Source organism: Haliotis rubra, unplaced genomic scaffold (genome assembly GCF_003918875.1).
Source record: "Haliotis rubra isolate DU_JTF1 unplaced genomic scaffold, ASM391887v1 Scf330, whole genome shotgun sequence".
Classification (NCBI taxonomy): Eukaryota; Metazoa; Mollusca; class Gastropoda; order Lepetellida; family Haliotidae; genus Haliotis; species Haliotis rubra.
This window is the reverse complement of record NW_025767003.1, coordinates 1,113,716-1,131,365: the sequence shown is the minus strand read 5'-3', so window position 1 is coordinate 1,131,365 and position 17,650 is coordinate 1,113,716. Positions and strand designations below refer to the sequence as shown.

Sequence of the window (17,650 nt, the reverse complement as noted above, 5' to 3'; positions counted from 1 at the left end):
AATTGCGGGGAGGCGGGAGGCCCTACCCCAAGGACGACTCTCTTCAAAGAATTGAAAACCTCTTCAGGTTTGGTTAATTCTTTTTCATAGAGATCGTCCTTGGGGTACATATTATGCATAAACACAGACTCCCAAAGACCGGAGGCCAGGGAGGAGGGAATTCTGTCAAGGCACACACAAATAGCGATCATTAAGAATAATGTAAGATACGCCATAATCACTCACCTGTCACATGTCCCGGTTTGGGCTTCCGCAAGAGGCATTATGGGAGGGTAACCGACAGGGAGGAAATGTACTCATAGACAACCTCGCATGTTAGCATAAGAATTCGCACATGGTGCGAAAGTAAACAAACCCCACCCACCTTGTGGTCGATTAGAGAGCACCGTAGGGGAAAAAACGCTCACGACCGACCATAGTCTCCGTAGAGGATCGAAAGGAGGTTATACACCCAACGGACATGTCAATAAAACACAATATTGAACAGCAGCGTCAACAAAACCAATGAACCAAGACTCACTCGGTCAGGGTGGCAGGACACTGTCCACTGGAGAGAACAGAACGGCCAAAGCTCGCACGATTACCGGAATGTGTATCGAGCTGATAGTGCCGAATAAACGTGCTAGGCCGGCTCCAAATAGCGTCAGAGCAGATCTCTTCAATGGGGAGTTCCGATGCAAAAGCTTTTGACGTGGTTACTGCCCTGACCGAGCGAGCCTTCAACCCCTCAGGGGGAGCCTTGCCCTTAGCCTGATACGCAGCACAAATGACCGAGACGAGCCAGCAAGACAAAGTCTGCTTGCTCGCCGGCACCCCAGCCTTCCCGCCACCGTAACAGCAGAACAGATGGGTACCCGTACGGATCCCTTGTGTTCGTTTGATATAGACCTTGAGTGTCTTACGGACATCCAACGGGTGAGTGCTCGTAGGAGAGGTCCCCGATGCGGAAGGGCTGGGTAAGAGTAGGAAGTTCGACAGGAGCTGTCACATGGAAAGCGTGATCGGCCTTCGACATGATCAGTGTGAAACACCGTCAGCGCCGGGTCGGATGACATAGCATGTAAGTCACCAACCCTACGCCCAGATGTTACCGCCACCAGAAAAACAGCCTTCGATGTTAACAACTGAATGGAAATAGCCGATAGACGTGAGAACGTAGGACCGGACAGCCAATCGAGCACAATTGACAAATTCCAAGGTGGGCTGGTTCGCCTGACAGCAGGTCGAACCCGATCCGCGCCAGCTTAAAAGCGCTGTACGAGAGGGTGCTGCCCATTGATAGGGGTGTGAAAAGTGGAAATAGCGGTGGAGTAGCCACGAATGGTCGAAGCCGCCAGGCCTTCTTCCAAACGAGCTTGCAAAAACTCCAGAACAGGGATCTGCAATCCCCCTATCTGAACACCAGCGCACATAGCGGGACCACCTATCCTCGTACTGAACGTTTGTCGGATCCCACCTTGAAGCCAGAATTGTGTCTGCAACTGCTGCAGGAATTCCGCGTGCTTCGAGGCTGGACCTGACAGAGGCCAAGCCACCCACTGAATCCTTGGATTGGGGTGTGGCGCGCCATTCTGAGTGAGAATGTCCGGTCGCAAAGGTAATAGAACAGGAGGCTGAGCCAGAGACCTGAGAATTACCGGAAATCAGCTCTGTGATGGCCAAAGCGGTGCCAGTAGCACAAGCAGCCGAGCTGGCTGGGTGGACAGCTGTGAGAGGACACGGGGAATGAGTGGTAACCGCGGGAACGCCCAGAGCACTTTGCCCGTCCAATCCAGCAGGAAGGCGTCGGCAGCCAACGCCCTCGGGTCCGGTATTCGAGAGCAGAACACGGGTGTCTGATTCGTCCCGCCGGACGCAAACAGATCCACCTGGAACGACCCGTACAACTGGGAGATAACTCCGAATATCTGCCGGTCGAGCATCCACTTGTGCGGGGCCAGGATCCGGCGAGAGAGAGCGTCTGCTCGCAAGTTCTCCAGCCCCGGGAGATAAACAGGGAGTACCTGACAATCGCACTGGTCGCACCAGAGGAGAAAGTCCCATGTCTCCCGGAGGAGCGCTCGGGACACCGTGCCGCCTTGCTTCAGGATGTACGGCATGGCCGTCTGGTTGTCCAACTGGACATGCTCTCGGAAGAGCTCAAAAACCAACCACACAGCTCTCAGTTCCAACACCTTGATGTGAAGGTGGGCTTCGGCTTCGGACCAGAGTCCGGACACCGACAGACTGCCCAGAACCCCCCCCCCCTCCCGCCAAGCCTGTGAGGGACGCATCGGTCTGAACTGTAAGAGCTGGCGTTGGGATTTCCAAGGGGACCCCCTTGGAGAGATTCCAGACATTGGTCCACCACTGAAGGTGAGGAGACAACCACCCAGGGACTGTGAGAATCCGCTCCAGGTCCATGAGTGAGCCCACAGACTCGCCAAAGCTTGCTGTACACGGCGCATCCTCAACCGCGCCCGCCACACTACAGAGATAGTCGCCGCCCATATGGCCCAGTAGACGGAGCCAAGTCCGTGCTGGTGCCTGGGGCTGGGAGAGGAACGAAGACACCATCTCCCATACTCTGGTGACCCGGTCGGGCGACAAGGAAACAAGATCCTTGTGAGTTTGGAACCTGGCCCCGAGAAAAACCAAGTCCTGGGTGGGTACTAGGTCGGATTTCTTGAGGTTGATGATCAACCCCAGTCGAACTAGAATGTCTATCACCTTGTGAGTAGAATCTAGGCTCGCTGGCTGTATTAGTGCACCGAGCAACCAGTCGTCGAGGTAAGGGTAACAACGCCTTCCTTGCGAGCGAGCGAGGGTAGCCGGCACTAACATGAGCTTGGTGAACACCCCGGGGGCAGTGGATATGCCGAAGGGGAGCACCGTGAATTGGTAATTCATCCGTCGTAAGAGAACCGAAGGTACTGCTTGAACGATGGATGTATAGGCGCATGTAGATACGCATCCTTTAGGTCGATTGACGTGAGCCAATCGCCGGACTGAACAGATGAGATCACCGAGCGCAGTGTCTCCATCTTGAAGGATGGAACCTCTAGCATGCGATTCAACCCCTTGAGGTTGAGAATGGGACGGAACCTGCCGTCTTTCTTCGGAACGAGGAAGTACGTGGAGTAAAATCCCGCCTGTTCCTCGCCCGGTGGTATGTGCTCGATAGCGGACTTGTCCAGCAAAGCCTGGACTTCGTCGCGCAGTATGTCCGCCGTGCCTGACATGACGGCACCGGAGTGCGGCGTATGCCGGTGAAGTCTGGCGGACCTCGCTTCCACAGTGGGAGATGGCCGACACCGACAGCACCCAAGTGTTGCTTGTAGCCTTCTCCCACTCCGGCAGGAATAGAGACAGGCGGCCTCCCACTGGGACGTTGGGTAAGAGTGCGTGAGTGGTCCCGAGTAGCGGAGCTGACTGGGATTGACACACGTCTACAGCCTGTTGGGTTAACGGGAGGTCGGGGCAGACCTCCCGCGAAAAGGCTGAGAGCCAGCCGAAGAGGACTGCTCCTTGCCCTTACCCTTGGCGGGACGGCTCCTCCGCCTACCCCTGCCTAGCGGCCGAAGCCAGCCAGCAGACTCGGGTGTAGCCTGCACCCTGGAGGAGGAAGCCGGAACGGGAATGCGGGGGCGAGAAGTCCGCAGTTGCTCCAACAAGGCCTTGGAGTCCTTGAAGGAGGTAGCTGCAGTGGCAGCCTCCCGGATGACCTGCTGTGCCCCAGGAAACAACGTCGCTCCCAAACGGTAGGGGAGGGCCAGCAAGGTCTGCTGTGTAGCTGCTGATTACCGAGACGTCGACAGCCACAGCTTGCGCATCCCCATGACTGTGCACATCACCGTCGACGCAGCCGACCGCAAGGAGCTGTGCGCGAGGTGGGCCTGCACTTCGGAAAGTTGACGGAGGAGATCGACATGCTGAGAAACGTCTCCAGCGGGCCCCTCCGCCTCCAGGGCCGACCTCTGAATCGAGGAGAGGTAGGCCTCGTGGCGTCAAACGCACTTGCCTGGCAGCCGGAGCTGCTCCGGAGGAAACCAAGCCCCCCAGGGCGACCGAAGTGAACACACATTCGTCGACCACTGGCACGAAGAACAGGGAATCTTCCCCCAGCTGGTACCTCCTGACAAGCTCTGGCAAGTCAAAGCTAGGTGTGACCCAGCCAAGAGGGGATCCACCACGTCCTGCACCAAGGACGGCAGAATGCGGAGCAGCGTCTGCGTGGGTTGCCTAGGGGCAAACGCCTCGCCTGGTAAGAGGAACTCAGTCGAATCCGAGCGGCTGGTAGGCACCGCGGCCTGGGGAATGTACTCAGCAATGCGTTGCCGGACTTCCCTCAGAGCCGTCGAGAAACGGAAGGCACCCTCTGGCTCCTCGACCTCCCCAATGTCCATGGACTCGTCGCCCGAGCCTGAGTCCGAGGCTGGGTCTCCTCGCGAAGAGGACCCAAACCCCGACCCGGTGGGCCCGCCCAGACACAGACAAGGGAAGAACCGAAGCAGCGCCCTGCTTCAGTGCCCGACACCACGCTCGAACTCCGGTCCTGAGACGCAGGAGGAAGACCAGGCAAAACTGGTTCCTCCGCTCTCATGGGGCGGGACGGCGCAGGGACCGGAACCCCAGGAATCCTTAACTGACCCTGCGCCAACTCCGAGAGGGGGACTGGGAGCGAAGCCTCCCCCTCCGGTGAAGCTGAGGCGTCCGGACCCGAAGCCAGAGGCAACGGATCAACAGACGCCTCCAGGCTGAGGCATCGAGCCGGGCTCAGCGATCCCACCCCCCAGACTCTCCGCCCCCTGCTCCGAGTGGGCGAGGAACTCCTGGCGTGAGACCTCCAATCGACTCGTGAACAAGGGACTTCACTGAGTCCATGTGCTGCTGGAATAATTGCATGGTTAGAGACATGTCAAAACCGCTAGGAGCAGTTGAAGGCGCCTGACTGCGCGATTTAGCCTTTTTGCCTTTAGTTTTTGGCTTTTTAGCTTTAGACGGGGGGACCTGGGTCAGTTCCCCTCCCGCCTCTCTCATTTCCCGATAAAAGAGAAAGTCTGCAGACCGCCTCTTCTGGGCGCGGGGGGAGAAGCCCATACATATCTCGCACGTGTCAGGGTTATGGCCGCCTTTTTTCAAGGCAAACTAGACACTTATCATGATGGTCTGCACGGGGAATACTTTGCCCGCAGACAGTACAACCGGAAATCGCCTGAAAGCAAACACGCAAGCATGTAGCTAACAGCGGACCAGCAGCATAATATACACGTACAAAACATTGAAAATTACGTGAATGCGACCACGGGAAGAAATAGTTGGTTAAAACGCAACATTACAACCACGTGGCACGCTAAACTTCCCGCCATGGAATAGCAACACGTGCGTAAACCACGGAAAAGTTAGCGGAAAATAATTAATACAAAGTCACAATTATGAGACAACCGACCGCAAAGCTTTACTGTTCCTTTCAAGGACAAAACAAAGACCATACATACAGGTGGTGGCGTCCCTGACATTATTTCTTAAACTTCGAAAGTGTGAAGGAGTTCAGCTCTGCACGACACATCCGTACTAGGCAGTGACAGCAGAAGGAAAGATGATACAGGCCTAGGTGCTTACCCAGTTGGTGCGCATGCGCAACGGGAGGTAACTCCACGAGATGGGGGCCGTATAATAAATAAAAAGATAAAAAAAATTCTCGCTGTCTCTTTCGAATAGATCGTATTCCTCCACAGGTATGATTAATATACCTTTCATCGATCGCGCCGGCACGTTCACGTTGATATTCCATACCGTGTTGCTCTTATCACGTAATATCATTCTATGTCGCAGTATCCTATCGTACAGGATGGTCATTTTCCAAGAGTACTGATTTCGAATCTGCCGGGAGAGATCAGGATTAGTCACCATGTCGAACTCCAACGAGATGTTATCGATCTCATAACTACCCTCTTCACCGTTCGGTGTATACACGACTTTGCTGTAATCATTGAACCTTGAGTTCATATTCCAACCTGTCACCTAATGTGGCTTGGTAAAATGGTGCGTGCCCCGTTAGCAACTCAAAGTCTAGCGGGATACAGAACCTGTTTCCATACGCTTCGGCGATGTCTTTTTCACTTTTCGATAGTTTGGCTGTCTCTTCTTGTGTGAAGGCATACCAACTACGTAACCTAGTCGATTTACTGATTCCCTGGTACACGTCGTTGGCGCGTTCTCCCTCACTTTTCCATAGGTCTGTGTAACAGCAATATACATCGCTGTCATCTATGCTAAGCACCTCGTTACCACTAATTTTGATGGAGGTCCTCTTGACTATAGCACGACCCACATTATTCACTAGCTCACGTTTGTCGTTGTCTGATTTCAACATGATGTTAAATGCCAATCGTACCGTACCTGGTACTATTACGTCGTTCTCCCCCAAGTTGGGGAATCTAACCAACAGTACTTGGTTCTGGTCTATCTTGCTGGGGTTGTTTGTAATAGTCACCGACTGACGCACGGCTTTGACGCCTAGTGGTTCTCTTAATCTTCGAAAAGGATTTAGTTTGACATTGTTATATATTTATATTAATATAATATAATTTCAAAAATATGGATGATATTCCGATGGATGATTTTGGAGCTATGGCCTCTGATGATGTTGATTACGATGAAGACATTTCGTTTACTAACTCATCATTGAGCCGCCAACTACTGAAAACAACAGTAGACGATTATTACGATGGATTAAAAAACGATAGAAACTACGTCGAGCCTCAGTACAAAGACTATTCGAAGTTTACCATAGATGATAAGGGTATTCTACGCCTTAAGGATAACCCGGAGGTTGATATCATGAACACGCGCACTAGAAAACCACTTGCCTTGTCAACGCTAACCAGTCGCCATGGTACCGAATTTATCCGTAATAAACTAAACATGCAGGATCATGGTAGTGCAAAGCCTAAGATTCCTCCGAAGGTAGTTCAAGATCTGCAAGCTACCAGGTCCGAACTCAGTAGTGGTGGTGACATGACACAGCGTGCTACAGAAGCATCGGACAGCATCGAAAAACTGTTGGGAGCGTACTGGGACAAACCGTTACCTGGTTTTAAATTTCCAATGAGGGAACTGTACGGCTTAGATGAAGCCTTGAAACATGTACGTGGAGAACTCGTGAACAGCATGGGCAAACTGATCGAACTCGAAAAGCACATCGCAAGTGAAAAAAACAAACTCACCGAAACTGAAGACGATGATATTAAGCGTTGTATCATAGAACGACTACGTAATTTACAAGATCAGAGACAGACCCGATTGGAATCCGCGTGGATTATGCTTCCCGGCACCGTGTCTTTAGCTTTGGCGGTACTCCCCTAATTAGCTCTCCCGGGAAAACCGAAATATACATTTTAGCCTTCCCGGGACATCTGAAAAATAAATTTTAGCCTTCCCGGTACGACACCGTATTTACAAAACCTAACATCTCTATATATACACACAATGAACCAGCCGTTACACTTGAGTGCACATCCACCCGCTCTGACTGGGTTCGGTATCCCGGCTGCTTCGTTTCTAGGGAAGTAAACCCAAGTACAAAATATTGCACTTTTGATTTGCGATTGTACGCTTTTAATTTTGTTTATATGTTTTTTCATAATCAGCATTGTATATTATATGTCATAAATAAGTGATAACTGTGTTTTAATTATGTTTGATTTTTTGGTTGCATGTTGCATGGTTGCGATCCACTCCTTTGATGATCTCCACGGTGCATTATCGCGATAATGACATCGCGAGATATCGAACGCAAGAAGGAGGAGTGGTTCTACGCGGGTGAACAATTGAAGTGTACAACATACTACAAGTATCTTGGTCTACTATTCTCATCTAGGCTAAAATGGTCAGCTGCATGTAGCAATCTCGCATCACAGGCATCGAAAGCATTAAGGCCAGTATACCAGCTATTTAAACGTAACCAAGCAGTGACGTTCTCTACAGCAATGACTATCTTCGACTGCAAGATTTTACCAATCCTTCTTTATGGCTCCGAGATATGGGGAACATTATACAATGAAACAATTGATATAAAACTGATTTTAACACAGAAACACATATTACTTGTCTCCAAGACAATTATTTGGTACGTGCATTCTGTAAATTCAGAATAGCATTGAACAATCTGAAGGTAAATGCATACAGGAAGGAGAAACAACAGTACGACTATACCATCTGCTGTGAACATTGCATGGATCTCAACATCGAAGATGAAGTCCACATACTATTTGCCTGTCCAAAATATTCTGCACTTCTAATGAAATATTTACTTTGGTTAACCTCTGTTGTGCCAAACAAATGTAACTTCATCAAACTTATTTCTTCACAAAATCCACAAACAATCAAATTACTATCATTATATTTGAAGCATGTATTTAATCCACGCCGTTCTTAATTATAAGTTTTGTTTATTATATCACATCCACGTGACAAAATATAATATTCTGCTATAATCGTACCTTAGGTCATAAGGCCCGTAGTATTGAATAAACTAGTCTGAGTCTGAGTCTGAACGAGCCTACAGCTCAGCAGGGACAGAAATCGTGACAATTGTTGTGAAAAATGGATATGTTCTCACAATCTGCTGTCATTTAATTTTGTCACCTGCTTTGCCTAGCCTCCGAGTGGGCCTAGGACAAATGCCACCCGGACAAAAGCCACCCGGACAAATGCCACCTAGGACAAATGCCACCCAAATAAAAATAAAAACCACCAACACAATAACATTTTTAAAAAGTCAACATTACTATGAAATCAAAATTTTACATGAAAATCAACTTTTTTATCAAAGTGAATATATATTTTTTAAGAAACCAAATTATTCATCAAAGTCTACATAACAACAAAAACAACATTTACAACAAAATCAACATTAAAATCAATATGGGTGGTAATTGTCCTCTCTGTAATGGTAAAATAACTGGGCGGCATTTTTCCGGGTGGTTTTTGTCCGGGTGGCTTTTGTCTTGCTCCCCTTCCGAGTTACATCTTGTTTTCATAGACGATTCTGTCGTAATTGCCTGGTGTCGCTGGGTCTTATTTGTTCGAGCCAGCCGCTAGTGATAGTGAAAACTATGATCAGCCTCGCTTATCTCGGTTACGGTTAATTTCTTCAACCTAAACAGTGCGACGTTATTTGAAAATTCCCCCGGTAGTTCTTGTCTGATTGTATTACAGTATCAAAGCAGTGTGGGCTTTTGCAGGTTTTCTAATGCCTGGATGGTATAATGACTGATCATAATTGATCCCATTTCTGTGGGCTTTTTACCTCGATATTTATTCACGTCATGTAAAAATATGACGTATAATATTAAAAAATGACATTTGATCTATTTGAATCCGTAAACTAAACAACCCCACTTTGCCATTGCTAGAAGACTCTGAAAATTTACTTAGGTAAATAGGTACATACAGTTTTAGCAAACAGCAAATGCTTATATGTATTTCTTATGCAACAATGAAGTTCTGTCCGTATTCTCAAAATAGTGTTGGCCCATAGGTTTTCACATGCAATTAAAATTGCATGCAATGAAAACATTAATACTCCTTCTTGTAACCCGTGTTACGTGGTATAAACCTAAAAATGTTATTTGTCATCATTCACTTGATGGTCAGTTAATGAATTTAAAACAGGTATTTAGTGGTAACACCACTTAGATAACCCGACAAAGGGTTCCATTTGGCATTTCTTGTGTCTGGAGTAAATACTCAACATTATAAACATCTATCAAAGGATTAACCGATAACACTCTGATTGATTAATTACTTTTATCTTATACAGCGGATTTGTCAAAACGTAGTGTTTATGTATGTAGATTTACTAATCTATACTGAATACACTCTGTCGTGTCTGTGTCTGCGTAAAACAACTTCCTTCTTTCAAAGGATTAACCGCCAAGACATTGATTGATTGCTCATTATTGGCTAACTAAATTACGTTTTTTTTGTAACAAATGGCGGACATTATGCCATTAGTTCCCAGGTATGCTACCTTGGGTGACCAATGAGACTATATATCAATGTGAAATACCTGAAACGATATATCACTTTTCATAAACATGTATGAGACTGTTAAAAGACACATCATTTGGAACAGCTGCAGGTGAATCGCATATCACTCGTATTTGTGGATATTGATGGATACATTCCTCAAACAAAGTAATAGCCTGACATTGTTCTTATAACTCTAATCTGTTTTAATTTTAATAATTGCATTTTGTTTTAATTCATTTGTCGTAGCATTCCACAGAATCATTGTTTTCGTCGTGAAGTAAAGAGACAGACAACATACACTAGGGCGTGTGTGCGAATTATGATTTACATTGGCAAACTATAAAATGTCTAGATATTCAAGTTATAAGAAAAGGCAGATCGCCTGATTTTTATTTAGTTTCAAAATGCATACAATATTATAAGACCAAATATAAAGACGCACGTTGACTAGTATCTACGTAAACCACGTGAATGTAGCAAGAAATTTATTGCGCATGCAGTATTGTCACTTCGACCCCCACCTCGCTTCCGAGGAAGAAATCGTTATGTTACAAGTTGTGTCATGCCAAATCCTGTTGGCCATGATTCAAATACATATTTAACTACGAGTAGAAAGTAGTTTTGATTTTCTAACTTGATGAAAACAAACTATAATCTCATTAATTCTTTAACAGACTTTAGCCCGTGATGTTACGATTATTAAAAATGGCAGCGCCCTGTCGCGAACATCCGCCAGTCTGAGAATAAATGCTATTTAGGTTTGTTTTCACCGAGTTACAAAAATCAAAACTACTTTTACTAATGTAGTAAAATATGTATTTGATTGATACTCAATAGATTTTGCATGACATATCTTATAACATATAACAATTTCTCTCGTGGAAGCGAGGTGGGTAATCAATATAACACTACTTACAATATTATTGTCACTTCCACCACAACCTCGCTTCCGAGAAAGAAATCGTTATGCTTCAAGTTGTGTCATGGAAAATCTTTTTGGTCATCAATCATATATATATTGTACTACAACTAGTAAGTAGTTTTTATTCTTTAACTTCCGCGAAGCGATCTGAACACATTTAAGATATCGTCCCAAGCTTCCACAACGCTCGCTTCGCACTCACAAACATAACCCATTCAGCACGAACTACGGGGTCCGGTGGAAATTAGTTCATGGTGACACCATCACTCGACCCCCTAGGAGGGCAACGCAACGATTGACGGCAACGCAACGATTCGTTTTGCTTTGAGTAGGTTTCGTTGTTCAGACCATCCCTTAATGTTGGAATATGGGCGAAAAGTAATATAAAACAACATGAGCGATTCTTTTATTAATGTTCATTTTACTGTGATCTGAGAAACAGCCTGCTCCCACAATACTACATAAATAATTCATGTGAAACTAAATTTATCAACTTATTATTGTCTTGCAATTCTACAACTGTTAGCAATCTTGCTAAGTTTATATTTCTTGCATTGACAAAAAGAGCGAAGTTTTTGAATATGGAGTATAAGATTAAATGACACATTGTACATGTTAGCATACAGCTTAATATTATATATGGCGCTGGATTGTATTGTCATCTATATAATTATATAACGGGTCGGTGGCCCTTGTACGAAATTAACTCTCACTCACTAGATATAAGCTTACGATGACACACACTTAAACTAAACGTGACAAAATTCACTTTTCACCCAAAACATTGAACATTTAAAATGTGTTCACCACTGCAATTTTGACCAGTCAAGTCGATAATCCTTTCGTTAATCCCTTAAACAATCATTACTAGAAAAACACCAAACATCAAAGACTACCGCCAGTCGCCCCCATGAAACACTCATGCCGCCCCCATGCCACTATAGCAATTAACCCATGCAGAACAATCATTTACCATCACCCCACCAGTTATCTCCCCTTGCGGATGTTTCCAAAATTGGAAATCTCATATTTCCAAAATTGGAAATTTTTGGAAACATCATCTTTCCAAAATTGGAAATGTCTTGGAAACATCATCTTTCCAAAATTGGAAATGTCTTGGAAACATCATCTTTACAAGACATTTCCAAGCTTGTAAAGGTGGATTTTTTTTCCAGTGCAACAACTGAAGGTAGATCACCATACTAGGGACCATGGGGTCTTACAGTACCTTTGCTACCTGCATAGACCCTAGTTGGATTTACACTTCAGCCCTTGGCGATTGTAGGAAAAAATAGCCAAAATTAAAATCACAAAAATACTACGTTTAAAAAGGTTTGAATATACTTTGAAAGTTTTTGGGACTTACGTATCGTATCCTCCCAGGAAGACAATAATTTTACACTACTTCAACCCCCTTTGAGGATACAGCCACAAACAATCTAAGTTGATAATCTGAACTACCAATTATAAAACTTTCTCTATTTACAAAACATCTATCAAAATTCATTTAACAAATCTATCTCTTTTAAAAAATCAATGATTAAATGATAATTAACATTATTAAAAAGGTGCTTTACAGTTTTGATATCGAAATATATATCCCTTATGATGGAGAATTCAACATAGTCAAGCAGGACATGCCTGACCGTGGTTCTCTCATCACAAGGGATACAAAACGGAGGATCCTCACCTTTCAATAGGTATACATGAGTATATCTTCCGAATTCTTCTGCATCAGATCACGGATGTAGGTTCTAATGCTAACTTTGTAATCAGAGTATGGAATAAGAAGTGTTGTCACAGATTTGTTGAGTGCTGCCTTGGCAGCAAGATCGGCCATTGTGTTCCCAGAAATGCCAACGTGGCTGGGTAACCAACAGAGGACGATGTCGCATTGGCCAGTAGCAAGATCATTATATAATTCAATGATTTCGATTAAAGTGGATGTTTGCAAGAAAGATTTTTGATAGCCTAAATGCACGAAAGAGTATGAAAATATTATATATTGTTTATATTTAAGATGTATTTTATATATATTTAAGAGCTGTTAAATATGGCATTAGCTTCTGCTGTGAAAATAGAACTGTTATTTGGTAATCGAGAAGATATTGTTCTGGACCCAATGACAGTGGCACAAGCAACCGCGCCACCATCCCTGGACCCATCTGTAAACTAGGATTTTTAACATCTGTCCTAAACTCTTTCAGCAGCTATACTCCATACAGGCTTTTGTGGGCCAGAGTTCCAGACCCTGCAACTCAAGTCTTCAGAACTCAACCATCGCCTGAGAACTGACTACATCGCCTCCGACTTTGAGGTTGCTGCACAACAAGCTGCGGTTGAAGTGTTTCAGTGTTAACTCAGGGGTTGTATGTTTCACCACAGACAAGCCATATGGCGAAGTGCCCAGCGTTTTGGACTGCAGTCCAGATTTGCAAATCCAATATGTAAATATTGTGCAAAGTATCTCACCTCATTGGATTTTAATTGTTTATAATTGTGAAAGTGTGTAACCTGTGTAATATATATTTTAATATTCTTATATTTCTTATTTTGTACTGTATTAAAATTTCATGTAAATTTGTGTAAATGCATTAAATACTTGAGATGACCCCTGCCACCTCCGATTGTTCTTCCAATCAACACGCATGACTGCTTCCCCACCCTTAACAATAGGGTGGTGGCAAAACGAGGAGACCCCGATAATATATCAATCACATTGTGCGTTACAGAACTACACTGAATAAGCGCAAAACAACCCTAAAAAAATAGGTGTAACTAGTGAGCCAGATGCATTGCCTGTTAACTCAAAGCAAGAGATGCCCCAAATAGATAAAGTTCGGATAAGTGACGTTTAGATATGTGCAGCATAAACAACTATATATAAATACAATCCAATATAGTGCATTAAAATGACAGTTCCAGAATCGAAGAAAAAATGAATGTTTATCAGTTCGACTTATAATCCTTTTAGCGCCATGAATTAATTTGAAACCAACAAGTAAGGACACCGACGTTATTTATAAGAAAGGAATGTTATTATATAAAGCAACATAACATTCTAAATTATTTGTAAGAAAGGAATGGCATTATGAAATGTAACATAACGCTCTAAAATATATTGTAAGAATGGGGTAACGTTACATAAAGCAACGTAACTTTATAAGTTATTTGTAGGAATGGGATAACTTTACATTAAGCAACGTAACATTATGAGCTATTTGTAGGAATGGGATAACATTACATTAAGCAACATAGCATTATGAGCTATTTGTAGGAATGGGATAACATTACATTAAGCAACGTAACTTTATAAGTTATTTGTAGGACTGGGATAACATTACATTAAGCAATATAACAGTATGAGCAATTTGTAGGAATGGGAGACATTACATTAAGCAACATAACATTATGAGCTATTCATAGGAATGGGATAACATTACATAAAGCAACGTAACTTTATATGCTTTTTGTAAGAATGGGGATAACATTATATGAGCTATTTGTAAGAATGGGATAACATTACATAAAGCAACATAACATAAGTCATTTGTAGGAATGGGATAACATTACATTAAGCAGTATAACATTATGAGCCATTTGTAGGAATGGGATAACATTACATAAAGCAACGTAACTTTATATGTTATTTGTAGGAATGGGATAACATTACATTAAGCAATATAACATTATGAGCCATTTGTATGAATGGGATAACATTACATTAAGCAACGTAACTTTATATGCTATTTGTAAGAATGGGATAACATTACATAAAGCAACGTAACTTTATATGTTATTTGTAAGAATGGGATAACATTACATAAAGCAACGTAACTTATTATGTGTTATTTGTAAGAAGGGGAGACATTGCATAAAGCAACATAAAGCAACATTTATTACACAAAGCAACGTAAGTTTATAAATTATTTGTAAGAATGGGATAACATTACATAAAGCAACGTAACTTTATATGTTAATTGTAGGAATGGGATAACATTACATTAAGCAATACAACATTATGAGCTATTGGTATGAATGGGATAACATTACATAAAGCAACGTAACTTTATATGCTATCTGTAAGAATGGGATAACATTACATAAAGCAACGTAACTTTATTTGTTATTTGTAAGAAAGGGAGACATTACATAAAGCAACGTAACTTTATAAGTTATTTGTAAGAATGGGATAACATTACATAAAGCAACGTAACTTTATATGTTATTTGTAAGAATGGGATAACATTACATAAAGCAACGTAACTTTATAAGTTATTTGTAGGAATGGGATAACATTACATTAAGCAACATAACATTATGAGCTATTTGTAGGAATGGGATAACATTACATAAAGCAACGTAACTTTATATGTTATTTGCAAAGAATGGGATAACATTACATAAAGCAACGTAACTTCATAAGTTATTTGTAGGAATGGGATAACATTACATAAAGCAACGTAACATTATTTCTAAGAAAGGAAGACATTGCATAATATAATATGTTATTTGTAAGAATGGAATAACATTACATAAAACAGCAGCTTCATTTATTTGCAAGAAAGGAAGACATTACATAAATGGGATATACATTACATAATGGGATAAACGTAACAATATAACATTATAGCTTATTTGTAAGAATGGGATAACATTACATGAAGCAACGTAACTTTATATGTTATTTGCAAGAAAGGAAGACATTACATAAAGCAACGTAACTTTATAAGTTATTTGTAGGAATGGGATAACATTACATAAAGCAACATAACATTATGAGCTATTTGTAGGAATGGGATAACATTACATTAAGCAACGTAACATTATGAGCTATTTGTAGGAATGGGATAACATTACATAAAGCAACGTAACTTTATGAGCTATTTGTAGGAATGGGATAACATTACATTAAGCAACATAACATTATGAGCTATTTGTAGGCATGGGATAACATTACATTAAGCAACATAACATTATGAGCTATTTGTAGGACTGGGATAACATTACATTAAGCAACATAACATTATGAGCTATTTGTAGGAATGGGATAACATTACATTAAAGCAACATAACATTATGAGTTATTTGTAGGAAAGGAAGACATTACATAAACCAACGTAACTTTATAAGTTATTTGTAAGAAAGGAGGACATTGCATAAAGCAAACATTTACATAAATGTTAGCGCCGATATTGTTGCAGAACCGCATACGGTTGTGATATTACCACAGAGGGGTGATTGAGTATAGTTTTAAGCCGCTGTCAGCAATATTCGAGCACTGTCATGGCAAAGGACACAAGGTATGTGTTTTACACATTGTACCCACGGTGAAAGCGAACCCGGGCCTCTGACGTGATCACTGAACGCGTAAGCCATTAAGCTACCCTACCAAACACCCAAACGCACCCATCCCACCCCCCTTTAGATAATCGTTACCTTTTACAGTTACAGGCAGGTGCGAAAAATGCCATGATAGGAAATTAACAACGATAGGAACGCCTGTGATCAAGAGAGTATTGTATCTCAGTTTTAAAGTACAAATATTCAAACAGGGAAACAGCATGAACAAATAAGTAACACTATTCCAGTCATAATCAATGACAATGTGAATTTATGTCATGGCTTGAAAATTTGCAAGTCGGATTCACACAAGTACTCTTACCTTAAAAGCGTCATGTTGAGGCCCGGTGTGTGACGTTGAATGTTGAAGTGAGAGATCTGGGGTGGCTATACCACAAATACCTTGGGAATCAGAGCGGAAGATCTAACAACGCATCATGCCTACACGACGTAAGGTTATATTCTATGCTTGGGTGAATATCCGGCCTTGGACCTACCCCAGTTACACCTTTTGTATACCCGCCCTGGAAGTACACATTTACCTTGGTCTATTGTATACAAGGGGGGCTCGTCGAGGTGTAGTGTTTATTTACTGAATACATAAACATTTATTTAACCCCCGTAACACCGTTTAATGGGTTGTAAACAAAAGAACATTTGGAAATAAGAAAAATGTCATATTTGGATATAAGTAATAAGAAATCATGTAATCAACTTAAGCCATATTTTAACGAAATTATTCATTGTTACCTGACTACAATGTGGATTACGCAACAACTTGTGTCATTTCAGCAAGTTTATTGCTCCTTCAGAATGTAAATACGGAATAGGTAGTACAAAGTTCTGGTCTCCAATTTACAGCACAGGTTCGGGTGACACATGTCATCGTATCCCAATTGCGTATATCGATGCTCATGTTGTTGATCACTTGATTGTCAGGCCCAGACACGATTATTTACAGACAGCCGCCATATACCTACCTCTATAGTTTGTTTGCATTGAAAACGTACCGATGAATGTCAATTTAAACAAAAAAGTAAATCGAATAAGATGAAATTAAGATTGCCAAACCATCATAATTTTACCTTGCCAACTGACCCTTTAAATCTCAGAATTTTATTCAACTTAGGATAAAAGTTGTTTAACAAACGATCACAGTTTCAAATCACTACGACAACAGTAGTTTAGTGTATATTACGGCAATATAGCGGTTGATATGATGGACAACGTCCAAGTGGTACTAAGACACACAAATAAAGCCTGACCAACTATGGCCTCTTGATTATATATTTGTATGATAGACACATTACGGCAGGCTGACATTCATGTCCAGCTGTGTTAAACATGATATATATTTGTATGATAGAC

At 42.8% G+C, this 17,650-nt stretch overlaps 1 protein-coding gene across 1 annotated transcript in view; it reads right to left on the bottom strand.

Annotated features, from left to right (window-relative positions):
* LOC124284219 (dopamine beta-hydroxylase-like) overlaps nt 1–16,692 on the bottom strand; it is a 35,841-nt gene extending 19,149 nt beyond the window's left edge. Inside the window, exon 1 of the mRNA XM_046720280.1 lies at nt 16,605–16,692. Coding sequence (XP_046576236.1) covers nt 16,605–16,618 — 14 coding nt within the window. The 5' untranslated portion in view covers nt 16,619–16,692. The remainder of the gene's footprint in view (nt 1–16,604) is intronic.
* Between the last annotated feature and the right edge of the window lie 958 nt (nt 16,693–17,650).